The 13,275-nt window shown below is 41.4% G+C and overlaps 1 protein-coding gene across 1 annotated transcript in view; it reads right to left on the bottom strand.

The window, feature by feature from the left end:
- The window catches only part of HYDIN (HYDIN axonemal central pair apparatus protein), a 397,956-nt gene that overhangs the window by 202,202 nt on the left and 182,479 nt on the right, over nucleotides 1–13,275 (bottom strand). Inside the window, exons 20-22 of the mRNA XM_032157850.2 lie at nucleotides 11,590–11,733; nucleotides 6,087–6,230; nucleotides 4,043–4,356 (exon numbers count right to left, since the gene is read on the bottom strand). Of these exons, the coding sequence (XP_032013741.1) occupies nucleotides 4,043–4,356; nucleotides 6,087–6,230; nucleotides 11,590–11,733 (602 nt within the window). The remainder of the gene's footprint in view (nucleotides 1–4,042; nucleotides 4,357–6,086; nucleotides 6,231–11,589; nucleotides 11,734–13,275) is intronic.

Here is a 13,275-nt window from a genome sequence, read left to right as displayed (position 1 = left end):
GAGAAAGGAATGTATTTCAGGAAGGTAGGGTTGGTCGCTGTGCTGAATGCTGCTAAGCGTTGCCTTTCTGAAAAAACCTGTCACCTTCTTGATTACAAATCCTACCATTGCCTCCAAGAAAGAGCGTTAATTCCTTCTGGAATACCAGGCCTCTCACACACTTCTGCCAACATACCTCTCCACATCCACCTCCTATAACTTCTCCCACCCAGTGAGGTCTGCCCACCGGCCACGCTGACATACCCTCCGCCAACACCATGGCAGGAGCGTGTCATTTGCTCTCCAGCATCAATTCTTCCTCTGTCAGTTTTTGTTTGGTGATCTACCCCATTCCCACCCCCTCCAGTCCATCTGGTTCTGAGATCATGATCCACAGCCTTTGGTGTGGGGCATGTGGCCAGGTCAACCATAATGAGTGTGTCACTCTCCCCTGACAGTGACTGATAAGGAGTGGGGACAGAAATGTGACTCAGTTGGTCTCATCAGAGTGAATCTCCTGGAAGTTGTGGGAGAAAGACCTCATATTGTTTTCCAGTGGATCAGAGTGTAAAAGGACATGGCCCCAGCAGTGCTGGCAGCCATTGGGTGATTAGGAGAGAAAAGCTAATCTGGGAATGAGGTTAACACATGAAACTGAGCAGAGCTGAGAGACAGAGAACCTGGCTCCAGTGATGACATTGTATGATCCTTGCTTTAAGCCAGGCCAGAAGCCAAAGTGAATCTGGAATTTTGAGTTGTGAAAACCAATGAATTTCCTTTCCTTTAATTTTTGCTTAGGGTCAGGTTTTCAATGACTTGCAACAGACTGAACCCATGAATTCTAACTAATAGATACATGCTATTCCTGTTGCTCAGAATGTCTCCCTGCCTCTCCATCTGGAACATTTAACTGTGGCTCCTCAATGCGGCCTTTTCTGACTTCTCTGGGCACAGGCCTCCCACCCACAGAGCCCAGCATGGCCACATGTCCACTTTGGTACATGTCTGCTTTCTCCACTAGCCTGAGGACAGGGGTCACATCTTGTTCACTTTTATATTGCTGATTCCTCAATATGTGGCCCACAATAATCACTTATCAAATGTTTTCTGACTGACTCTCTGACTGAGTAAATGAATGAACAAACAAGTTATAAGCAGAGGCTCAATATCAAGAGATAGCAAGATGCTGAAGAAAGAGAAAAATGGTTAAATAAATGCTTAAACCAATGAAAAATTAAGTGTATCATCTTCAGTAGTGGCCAAGTACATTTTCAAAATTTCATCACTTTAATTATGAAAGTAGCCTCTCAAAAATAAAAAAATAAATGAAGCATGTCCTTGCTCCCAGATGGAATAAACTCATTTAGCTATGTTACATCAGAATCACTTCACAAAATCTGGTATTTGAAGTGCATTAGGTCGGGTTGGCTGATTTTTCCATAATTATATTAAATGTTCACCATCTACAGAATTTCATTCCAAACCCAAACAGTCCCTGGCACTTAATGAGCAGACTCCAGTGCTCAGGCCCAGGACCGGCTGCCGGCTTCAATGCTTTGCTAGGTCATCGTTAGATGTCTACGGAAGACATTCAGAGCGAGCCATCGTTACCGTGGTAACAAGTGCAGGAGAGAAGAGGGTGACTGTCATACATGAGATGAGGATTACGGACAGGAAGCACTGACAAGCCCCTAAGGAAACAACACGAGATTTCCTCAGTTAAGAATGGCCATCCAATATTCACATGCTAACAACTGAGTGTCACAATATCCAATAAGGAAATATACAAAGCCCATTAGTTCTGGTTGCCAACTAAGAAGAAAATGCAGCGATCGCTGCCTCCCTCTATTTTATAATTATATGTATGTCTATACATATACATAAATGAACCAGAACAGAAACCCATTGAAATATGTAAAACAGGCAACATGGAGCTCAGTGCTGCACATAATCAATGTAGGGTCCTACTCAGTCTGTGCTTTGAGTTTGAAATGCTTTTCAAGAAAATTCTGCAGCAACAAAACCAAAAGTAAACAAGTATGACCACATCAAACTAAAAAGCTTCTGCACAGCAAAGGAAAGAATAGAGTGAAAATTCAACCTATGGAAAGGGAGAAAATATTAGTGAACCATATATCTGATAAGGGGTTAATCTCCAAAATATATAAGAACTCCTACAACTCAATGGCAAAAAAACACTAATACCTAATTTAAAAATGGGCTAAGGACTTAAATAGACATTTCTCCAGAGAAGATCTACAAATGACAACAGGTATAGAAAAGATGCTCAGTGTCATTAAATATCAGGGAAATGCAAATAAAAACCCCAATGAGATATCACCTCACACCTGTTAGGACGGCTATTACTAAAGAAACAATAGACAACAAGTGTTGGTGAGGATGCAGAGAAACTGAAACCCTGGCACACTGTTACTGGGAATGCAAAATGGTGCAGCCACTATGAAAAACAGTATGGAAGTTCCTTTAAAAATTAAAAATAAAACTACCATGTGATTCTGCAATCCCACTTCTGGGTATTTATTCAAGAATTGAAATCAGAATCTCAAAGTGATATTAACACTCTCATGTTCATTGCAGCAATATTCACAATAGCCAAGACGTAGAAACAAGCTAAATGTCCATCAACAGGTGGATGGATAAAGAAAATTTGTTATATACATACAAGGGGCTAGAATTTTGTTCAAACTTAAAAAAGAAGGAAATTCTGCAATATGTAATGACATGGATGAACCCTGAAGACATTATGCTCAATGAAATAAGCCAGTCACAGGAAGATACTGCATGATACGGTTTGGCTCTCTGTCTTCATCCAAATCTCATCTCAAAATGTAATCCCCACATGCTCAGGGAGGGACCTGATGAGAGGTGATTGGATCATGCAGGTGGTTTCCCCCATGCTGTTCTCCTGACAGTGAGTGAGTTCTCATGAGATCTGATGGTTTAAAAGTGTTTGGCAGGGCTAGGTGCAGTGACCCACACCTGTAATCCCAGCACCTTGGGAGGCTGAGGCGGGCGGATTACCTGAGGTCAAGAGTTTGAAACCAGCCTGGCCAACATGGTGAAACCCCATCTCTACTAAAAATACAGAAATACAAAAAAAAGAAAAAAAAAAAGCCAGGCGTGGTGGCAGGCACCTGTAATCCCAGCTACTCGGGAGGCTGAGGCAGGGGAATCGCTTGAACCTGGGAGGCAGAGGTTGCAGTGAGCCCAGATAGCGCCATTACACTCTAGCCTGAGCGACAAGAACGAAACTCTGTCTCAAAAAAAAAAAAAAAAAAAAAAAAAAAAGTGTTTGGCAGTTCCCCTCTCACTTGCTGTCTCTCCTGCCATCATGAAAGATATGCCTTGCTTCCCCTTCACCTTCTGCCATGATTGTAAATTTCCTGAGGCCTCCCCAGCTATGTAGAACTGTGAGTCAATTAAAACTTTTTTCTTCATAAATTACTCATTCTCAGGCAGTTCTTTATAACAGTGTGAAAACAGACTAATATACTGCATGATCCCACTTATATGAGGTAGCTAAAATAGTTAAATTAATAAAATCAAAGAGTAGAATGGTGGTTGTGGGGGCTGGGGAGAAAGGAGAATGGGCAACAAGCATAACGTTTCAGTGCGGCAAGATAAGTTCTAGAAATCTGGTTTACTTATAGTCAATAATAGTGTATTGCACACTTAAAAATTTGTTAAGTTGTATATATATTACCACAGTAAAATAATAATTTAAAAAATTCTACAAAGACTTTATTTTTTAGTGATGAATTTCTAATGATCACTAGATTCAAAACTGAAGTGGGCTTATGGATATTGCTTTGTTAATTCGGTGGTGACTGGGACTTTCAAAGATGTCTTATCTATGTTTCCTGTTAGAAAATCGAGGATGGATCGTGATTTTAAGCTCCTAGTTAATTCTGTCAGTAATTAGTGGTCAAAACGGAAAATATTCATGAATGGCCAGTACATGGAATATAGAAAACCCCGTGAAAAGCCTGAAAGAGAAACCAAATGAAAAGCAGAGTTCTGTAAAAGTTCTGTGCTGGGGTACCTTATTTGATTTTCCTCATCATTCACCAAGAAGAACCAGCGAAACTTCACAACCAACGGGCTGCAGTTCGTGATGGTAATGTAGCGAATGAGCTCAGTATCATTCAGGATGCAGCCAAAATCCAGCTCCATTGTCTCAAAGCTGAGGTTGGGGTAATGCACTTCTCCGTGCAGGTCCAGGCTGTCTATCTGAGGGTGTTCCACATACTTAATTGCTAGAATTTCTTCTGCCACCCAGTTGTTCAGATCGTTTCTGTAGGAGGGGTCAAACTTGATCAGTAGGTTTTTTTCTTCATCAATTTCCAGTTTAATAGGCTACAAACAAGATAAGGGGGAAATTACTAACTTCTGTATTATGCATTTCCACCCTGCTACATGAAACGGGACAGCCAGGTATTTACACATACACATTACATGTATTTATGCACACACACAAATAAACGCATATTTATGCACACACATATAAACACACATATTAGTATGAAAAACATACATATACACATTCATACGTAAACAGCTAGTGCATCTAAGTATAGACACTTATGTATATGGATACACGTTTTATTAGTTGAAAATGAAAGCAAGGAAAATCTGGAATTATTTAAAGGAAGAGATTTTGGTAAGTGTTATGTGGGGTTATAAGAATTCAGGAGTTGTAAAGGAAAAGTCTACAATGAATAACTATTATAAAATATTCTTAACTAAAAATAAATTTGGTTGTGAAATGCCCTTAGGCAAGCGGGAAAAATTCTTTGCTTAAGAAATATTTAAAAGGGTTTTCTAAAGCACTGGGGGGTGGGGGTGGGGGGCTATGTAGAGAGTGACCCAGAAAGAGACAGATTAGGTAATTTAATTTCTTTTCTAATGTCAGCAATCCTAACTTTTAAGCATAGTGTCATCCACTTTGTGCTGTTTTCTATTCAACTTAAAATGACAGTCCAGAGCTGAACAGCGTTTGTTCAGTACATTTTATTTGTTCTTTTCTGTCTTTGATTCCAATCCCTATGTGTTCCTTGATGCCAGTGTCTGCAGTAACACCTTCCCGTAGAAAGGCTGGCTATGAGTTGGCTTTTTTAGGCATTGCTCAATTCCCACATTTAGTGGGCATGAAAGCCACCTTGTGGTTTTGCAGCAAGTGCCCTGAGGCAGTTGGGAAGAATGAACACAGGAATCAATCTGTTTTCAGTGCACCTCATTTTTCCACTGGGCTTAAATGATTCTGGTATTTAACTGTGCATTTAATGACATGATTAGATGGTTTCAGTTGATAAAGCCACTCACCTGATTCAACAATCAGAGAGAGAGTAATGACTCTTCAGCATTGGCCTAATCCCAGCTGAAAGCCAGCCCAGCCACCTGGCCTTTGATCTTACCACTGGCACAAGGGGCTGGGCATAAGTTAGGACCCACCCTTGTAGATCATGGCATGTGTAGCACTCGGTATCGCCATGCTTGGTGATTAAATGTTTTGAAGATTGACTTAACTTTTTTTTTTTTCAGGAAAATGACATTATTGTTTTGTAGAAATGATACAAAAATTTACATTATATATAAACGCACAAAGAAGAAATGAGAAATTTATTCCGAATTTCACAATACATTATTTCTCAGAGTTATCATTTGGTAGATGTTAGTCCAGATGTGAGAGAGGAATAATAGGATTTTACAAAAATGGAATTAGACTACATTCTTTTCTAAAAAACATCATGTTTGAATTTTTTCTCCAAAAAACTTGAAGAAATGTTTCATATACAAGGGACATTAATTCCTAAGATTAAAGGCTCTGGAGACACAGTAGTTAGCTCCAAATCCTAGTTCTGCCACTTACTAGCTGTGAGACCTTGAGCAAAATACTGGGCCTCAGTTTCTCCATCTGATTTACCACTCAGTTTAAATTTTCTGTAGTCTTCCCTGTTTGCTTCCTGGATCCTTTACATCTTTCTGAGCTGAAGTTGGGTGGTGAATTGTTACTCTTCTCTTCCTTTATCACACTCCACCCCACCCCACCCCGGACAGCTTGCCAGAACAGCCCCCTATTAAGGTACCTCAGGAGTTGCCGGCAGCAGGGATTTATCAGTCTCACATATAAAGAAGGGTCCAGATGTTGACAGCAACAAGTTCACAGGCAGGGTGGAAATGTTCTTTATGGCCAAGGGCTGGTAATCAGGTTTCAGGATACTGTTAGGTTTCTGCAAAAACAGAAAAAGAGGCCGGGCGCGGTGGCTCACGCTTGTAATCCCAGCACTTTGGGAGGCCGAGGCGGGCGGATCACGAGGTCAGGAGATCGAGACCACGGTGAAACCCCGTCTCTACTAAAAATACAAAAAAAAAAAAATTAGCCAGGTGTAGTGGCGGGCGCCTGTAGTCCCAGCTACTCGGAGAGGCTGAGGCAGGAGAATGGCATGAACCCAGGAGGCGGAGCTTGCAGTGAGCCGAGATTGCGCCACTGCACTCCAGCCTGGGCGACAGAGCGAGACTCCGTCTCAAAAAAAAAAAAAAAAAACAGAAAAAGAGGAAACAAATCAACTTATGGTAAATACAGTAAGCTTTTAGCAACAAGTCTCAGATTCATTGTTTAGAACAAATTTAGCGATCTTTCTCTTTCTTTCTGTGTGTGTATATATATATATGCATATATATGTAGATGTATACATACATTTTTCTCCCTTGTAGAACTTTAGATTAATCATGTGGAGGCCAGGTGCAGAGGCTCATGCCTGTAATCCCAGCACTTTGGGAGGCCAAGACCGGTGGATTACTTGAGGTCAGGAGTTTGAGACCAGCCTGGCCAACATGGTGAAATCCCGTCTCTACTAAAAATACAAAAATTAGCCAGTCATGGTGGCGGGCACCTGTAATCCCAGCTACTCCGGAGGCTGAGGCATGAGGATCACTTGAACCCAGGAGGCAGAGGTTGCACTGAGCCGAGATCACACAACTGCACTCCAGCCTGGGCAATAGAGTGGGACTCAGTCTCAAGGAAAAAAAAAAAAAGATAAATCATGTGGAATGATGTATAGTGGACTACTGAAAAGTGGACCTACATAACCCAGACAACACAGATTAGATTTTTTTACCCCCTTGGTGCCTAATTGAGAAAACCTACAGAAGCCATGCTTCTGGATAGAACTATTATTATAGGGCCTTCCACAGTGTCATAAGACAAAGTCTAAAAAGTTAGTTATATCTTATGCATAAATATAGCTATCATTATAATGAATAAAACATTTTTCCCTTGTATAATATTTTTCCAGGCTTAAAATATCCGATTTGCATATATCTTGTTATATTGACAAATGATCAGACCTATTTCCTGTAAACTTTTCCTGATAATACCAGGAGAGTTGATTTACAAGTATCTTTTTACTCTGTTAGATACATTAGATTTAATTTTTCTTTTTCTTTTTTTTTTTTTTGAGACAGAGTCTTGCTCTGTCACCCAGGCTGGAGTGCAGTGGTGTGATCTCAGCTCACTGCAACCTCTGCCTCCCAAGTTCAAGTGATTCTCTTGCCTCAGCCTCCAAAGTAGCTGGGATTACAGGCACATGCCACCATGCCCAGCTAATTTTTGTATTTTTTGTAGAGATGGGGTTTCACTATGTTGGCCAGGATGGTCTCGATCTCTTGACCTCATGATCCACCCACTTCAGCCTCCCAAAGTGCTGGCATTATAGGTGTGGGCCACCGCGCCTGGCCCAGATTTAACTTTTCAACTAGAGAAGGCATCGGAAATGAATCTCGAGTTGAGAGTTTCTGGCCAGACTGGATTTTTCTCATTCTGATGTTGGGGCCCACATTATTTCTTGTATTCTCTAGAAAGAGGATTCTTTAGTATCATCAGGGGGTGACCAGGAGCCTCAATCTTTGGCCTCCAAAAAGAACCTCCCTCCGATCATCCCCTGGGTCTTCTGACAACTCTAGCCTCTCTTTCCTAGGCCTCTTTGTTTTCATTTGCCTTTTCTCTTTGTGCCAATATCAGTTAAGCCCTCCTAATTTCATACTTTGATATGGCTCTGTCTTCCAGTTCCATGCCTAGCACAGTCTTCCTTCCATTGTGGTTCCTGGGTGAGCTCAGGTGACCAGTGTCCCTTGGCTTGAGCCTCATGCCTTGGTTGTACTCTATGAGTCTCCCTGTGCACTCCCGGGGTGACTTTAGTGGTTAGATCTGGCATTTGCCATGAGATACCAGCCTTTGTTTCCCTCCCTCTAATATGGGGTAGCACGGAAGCAGACTCACCTTGCCTCTGCGGGTTGTATACTATGGTTTAGGGAGGGATGAAGCAGTACTCTGGGCCCTACTAAGGCTGCATGGAGAACTGTCCACCCAGTGACCTTCCCTGAAGGCTGCTGTGTCACTGCAGATGGCTTTGAAGTACAGAAGCCACACTTGGTTGGTTTTGGCAAGAGGCCATTTAGAGGCTACTGATGAGAAGGAGTCAAGCACAGAGAGGCCATTCTATTTTAAAATGACCCCTTCTGTTTGAGTTGTTCGTCTCCCCAAATATCAGCAGACAGAATGTGCTGCTGGAACTTCATGAAGAAAAGTGGCTGCTAGTTTTAATTGACCTTTTCAACCCCACAGAGATGTGGTTTCATCTCTGTGGCTTATGAATGGTACGATAGTAATAAAGTAGACCAAATCTGAGGAAACAGCTACAGAAAAATTCTTCCCATAGACAAGGTTGGTATCATTATATTCTAATGTACCAAATCAGATGCACTGCCCTTGAGCTGAAAACAGGGAGACAGAACAGATAATTGGATGTTATACAATTAAATCTGAATACTGAGACCTAACAAGTCTCTTGCATATGCTGGGTAATGAAGCTGCATTTCTTCATTGTCCCTGATGTGGATTAAATGTGAGCAAGAAATGAAAATGAAAAATACAGTAATAGGACAGATTTCAAACTTCTCATCTTTGTGGGGAAGGAGAGAAGGGTGGAAAAAAATAAGCAGGGAACTGTAGCTCAATTCACTTTTTGAGTCAATAAGAAGTTACTGCCATATTCCAAATATGTGCATATTTTAACCTAGTAATAAATTCAAACAATAGACATTTAAATAAAAACATTCCCACCCCCCCACCCCGCAAAAGGCACAAGGATATAAAGAGAAGAAAAAGAGCACTACCCACACATTTTTATGAGTGTTTATGGGCTTAGAGAAATCTAATAAGAAACTAGGCTGCGTATTTAACATATATCACATCTTGCCCAGAATAGCTATTCAATAAATATTCACTGAGTTTTCTCCCAATAATGGCATTCAGGGAAAATACAATGCCACCAACTTCAGTGCAGCTGTTGCCAATAAATATCTTTCCTGATTACTTAAAAATGAAGAATTTAAAATGGAGCAATAAAGCTTAATAACTGTAGCAGGAACTCGTATTTTCCTTTTACATGTCTCATGGAGCTTGCTGGCTTCGGATTTAGCTTGGGTTTCAGTGACGGGAAGCTAAACTAACAACGTCCACCTTCCCCACTCATCTATTAAGCCAAGCCATGGTTATTTTATTTTATTTTATTTTAAGTCCTGGGATACATGTGCAGAACGTGCAGGTTTGTTATATGGGTATACATGTGCCATGGTGGTTTGCTGCACCAATCAACCCATCATCTAGGTTTTAAGCCCCACATGCATTAGATATTTGTCTTAATGCTCTCCCTCCCCTTGCCCCCGACCCCACGACAGACCCCAGTGTGTGATGTTCCCTTCCCTGTGTCCACGTATTCTCACTGTTCAACTCTCACTTATGAGTGAGAACACGCAGTGCTTGGTTTTCTGTTCCTGTGTAAGTTTCCTGAGACTGATAAGCCATGGTCTTTGCTGTGTCTTTTCTGCCTTATATATTGTAGGTGACCGATACACCTGCTCAAAAGTTACTTGTTGATTTGAATTGAACTTGTACCTCTCACCTCTCCTACTGGACCACAAGCTCCTTTTTTCATCTCCTAGCAGAACATCTTTCCCATGGTGATAATCAATAGATACTAATTTGTTTTAATGAACAAAATATGATGGAATCCACTACCAAAATAAATGGTCTTGAACATTCTTCTGCAAACCTCCAGGTAATAAAAGGAACCCAGCTGATTCCTCATGACTGGTTAGGCACTGCCACACCCAGTGTTTTTGTGTGACAGCAAATATCACACTGTGGGGCAGTGACTTACTTAATGCTTGGCCTTCCCAGCAGGCTGTGAAATTTATCAGGGAGGACTGTTCTCACTGTTGTATCTCTAGCCCCCAACACTGTGCCTAGCACATGATAGGCCTTAATAAACATTCCATTCAGTGGCCAGCATGATGGTTTCAGTGAATCTGACCATGTCATTTCCTTTCTGGAAGCCCTCCAATGGCCATCCAGAACAAAACCCAAAGTTCAGATAATGCCTTCCAGGCAGACTGCACGTCTCTAGATGGACTTCTGCCATCCTTGGCACATTCTCTGTCCAATGTGGCCTTTCCTAACTTGAGCCCTTTGCGTGAGCTATTCCCTCTGCCTACAGTTCTCTCCCCCTCCCTTGTCACCAGACTAGCTTCTATTTTTACTTGGAGTCTCAACTTGAGGCACTTGCTCAAGAAAGCCATCCATGACCACATGGACGAACAAGATCATGTCTCCTAATACATGCCCTCCCAGCACCTTGCACCTCTTCTTAATAGCAATGTTTATAATGGTGAGTTCAACAATTACATTTTAATAATTTGTTTAAAATCAACCAGCTTAGCTTTGGTTATGTTTGTCTGGTTCACTAGATTTCCAGTACCAGCTCAATCCCCAACTCAGAACAGACATTCCTTACATGTCTTGAATGGTAATTAATTCTGGATGGAAGCCTGTCTAGGGGCAGGCCAAGCCTATTGTGATATCTCCTCTACCCCACCTCTTCACTATCCTGACCCCCTGCCCTGAGCAGCAGCCACTACCTTCTCTCCCTTGTCCCCTAACTCTGACATTTACTGTCTGCCCTTACGTAGAGCCATTTAAGTTAAAGAGTGTGAATCTAATACTTTGATTATTCTCCAGCTTAACCTGTATCTCAGTTTCCTCGTGTGCATCATGGGAATGAGGACAGAACCTGCTGCATACGGTTGTTGTGAGGGACTACTGGGTAAATGTATGTAATGAACATGGCTCCATGTCCAGCACATACTAATCAATCAGTGGTAGACATTCTTACTGATAATTATAATTATCGATAATTCTACTCCAATCCTTCCTCTGCCTTGAGTTTATTTTACCTGGTTAAAGTGAGATGATTGACTAAAATGCATATTCAGTGCACTGGAATACCACTTCCCTTAGGTCTTAGACATCAGGAATGATGGAAATAGAATTTCCACAGCAACTTCATGTCAAAGGATTGTAGGTTTAGATTCAGAATTTTTAGTTGAATGTGTACTGGCCTCTGAAGCTTAAAAAACATGGGCTGAGTAATGGGTGGAAAAGGATGCCCATTAATTAAGCTTTCAAAATGAAAATGTAAACATGCTGACCCTAGTCGGAGCACCCAGCCCTTGCCAGCACACCCCACTGACCTTCTCCAGTCGGTAGATGAGCTGCTTGGTGGAGAGCTGGATGAGAGGTGCAACGAACTCACAGGTGATGTTCACAGCCATCACCAAGCTCTTCCCCTTCTGTGCCCCGATGATGGCGCGGCACACGAGCTTCTCTTTAACTATCTGCCAATGAGATAAGCCAGCATTTGGGGAACAACTATAACTTAATACTTACTCAGAATACTTATTTGCCCACTGACAGAAAATGGATTTCCGACTACCTGCCTAGGGACACAAGGAAGAGCATACTTTTCTGAATAGTACGTTTCAGGGACTGCTCTTTGTCACATGATTATGTTTTTATTAGTTAAACATAGCTTTGATGGATTCTGTATTTATTTCTGACTGCTCTGAGGCAGTTGATTTACATTCAGTTCTATATACATATGTATAGTTATATTATGATCTATTATGCATTAGGAGCTGTGTTGGGTGCTGGGAGTAAAAACATTGATGAACAAGACAGATAAAATCTTTCGTGGGGCTTATAGTTCAAAGGTAGTTATATGATTTCTTAATAAACTATTGAAAACTGTAGTCGGAAAATTTTTGCCTTTTTCTTTTTTTCTTTTTTTTTCAGATGGAGTTTTGCTCTTGTTGCCCAGGCTGGAGTGCAATGGTGCAATCTCAGCGCACTGCAACCTCTGCCTCCCCAGTTCAAGCGATTCTCCTGCCTCAGCCTCCCAAGTAGCTGGGATTACAGGCATGTGCCACCACGCTTGGCTAATTTTGTACTTTTAGTAGACACGGGGTTTCTCCATGTTGGTCAGGCTGGTCTCGAACTCCCGACCTCAGGTGACCCACCCACCTCGGCCTCCCAAAGTGCTGGGATTACAGGCGTGAGCCACCGCGCCCAGCCAAATTTTTGCCTTTTATACTTAAACATTTAAAAATCATGCATTAGGAATTAATATTTCTTTGGACTCAAAAAGCCTAGATTTTTATAAAGCAGAAAGGATCAAAAGTGAATTTGCAGCCATGAATAGGTTATATTGAAGAGTGCTCAGGTTAGGGATGTTAATGCATTCCAGTCTCTTCTCAATTATGTAGCATGATTTAGAAGACCATTTGGGGACGCTTTTAGAAAAGCTTAAGCTGAGTTTAGTCCCCCAGCTGCTCAGAATTAATGCCTTCAAAAATATGGACAACTCTTGATAACCACATTATAAATATGCTCTTCCAACAGCTGTCAGTGTCTTGAGATAAGGGCCTGTGTTCTATTCATCTTTGCATCCTCAGTGCCTAGCACAGCATTTGTCACATGGTATACACACAATAAAAGTTGGCTGATCACCTGAATAACAGAGAGAAGGAACACATTACCTTTTCCACAATGAGAGATAACCCCCCCTTTTTTTAACTGAGGATGCGTTTTACCTGAAAATGCTCTATGAAGAAATAATCTAATGAAATAAAGTGGAATCTGTGACCTTAGAGAAGCTAAGCAAGGGACTAGCTTTCCAGCTGTGTCTACTGGGAGACAAAGTTCTTTTTGCTTCCTATTTAATGTGGGGAAAAGTCAGTATCACCTCCAAATTTGGCGACACAAGCAGGATCTTAAGCAAGCATCATTTCTCATCTACAAGGTCTGCATTTTGTCGGGAGGGAGAGACTCTTAAGTGACTTTGAAAGCCTTTCCTTTAGTTTTTTTTTTTTTGAGACAGA

Source organism: Hylobates moloch, unplaced genomic scaffold (genome assembly GCF_009828535.3).
Source record: "Hylobates moloch isolate HMO894 unplaced genomic scaffold, HMol_V3 SCAFFOLD_6, whole genome shotgun sequence".
Classification (NCBI taxonomy): domain Eukaryota; kingdom Metazoa; phylum Chordata; class Mammalia; order Primates; family Hylobatidae; genus Hylobates; species Hylobates moloch.
This window is presented reverse-complemented; position numbering and strand designations above follow the sequence as displayed.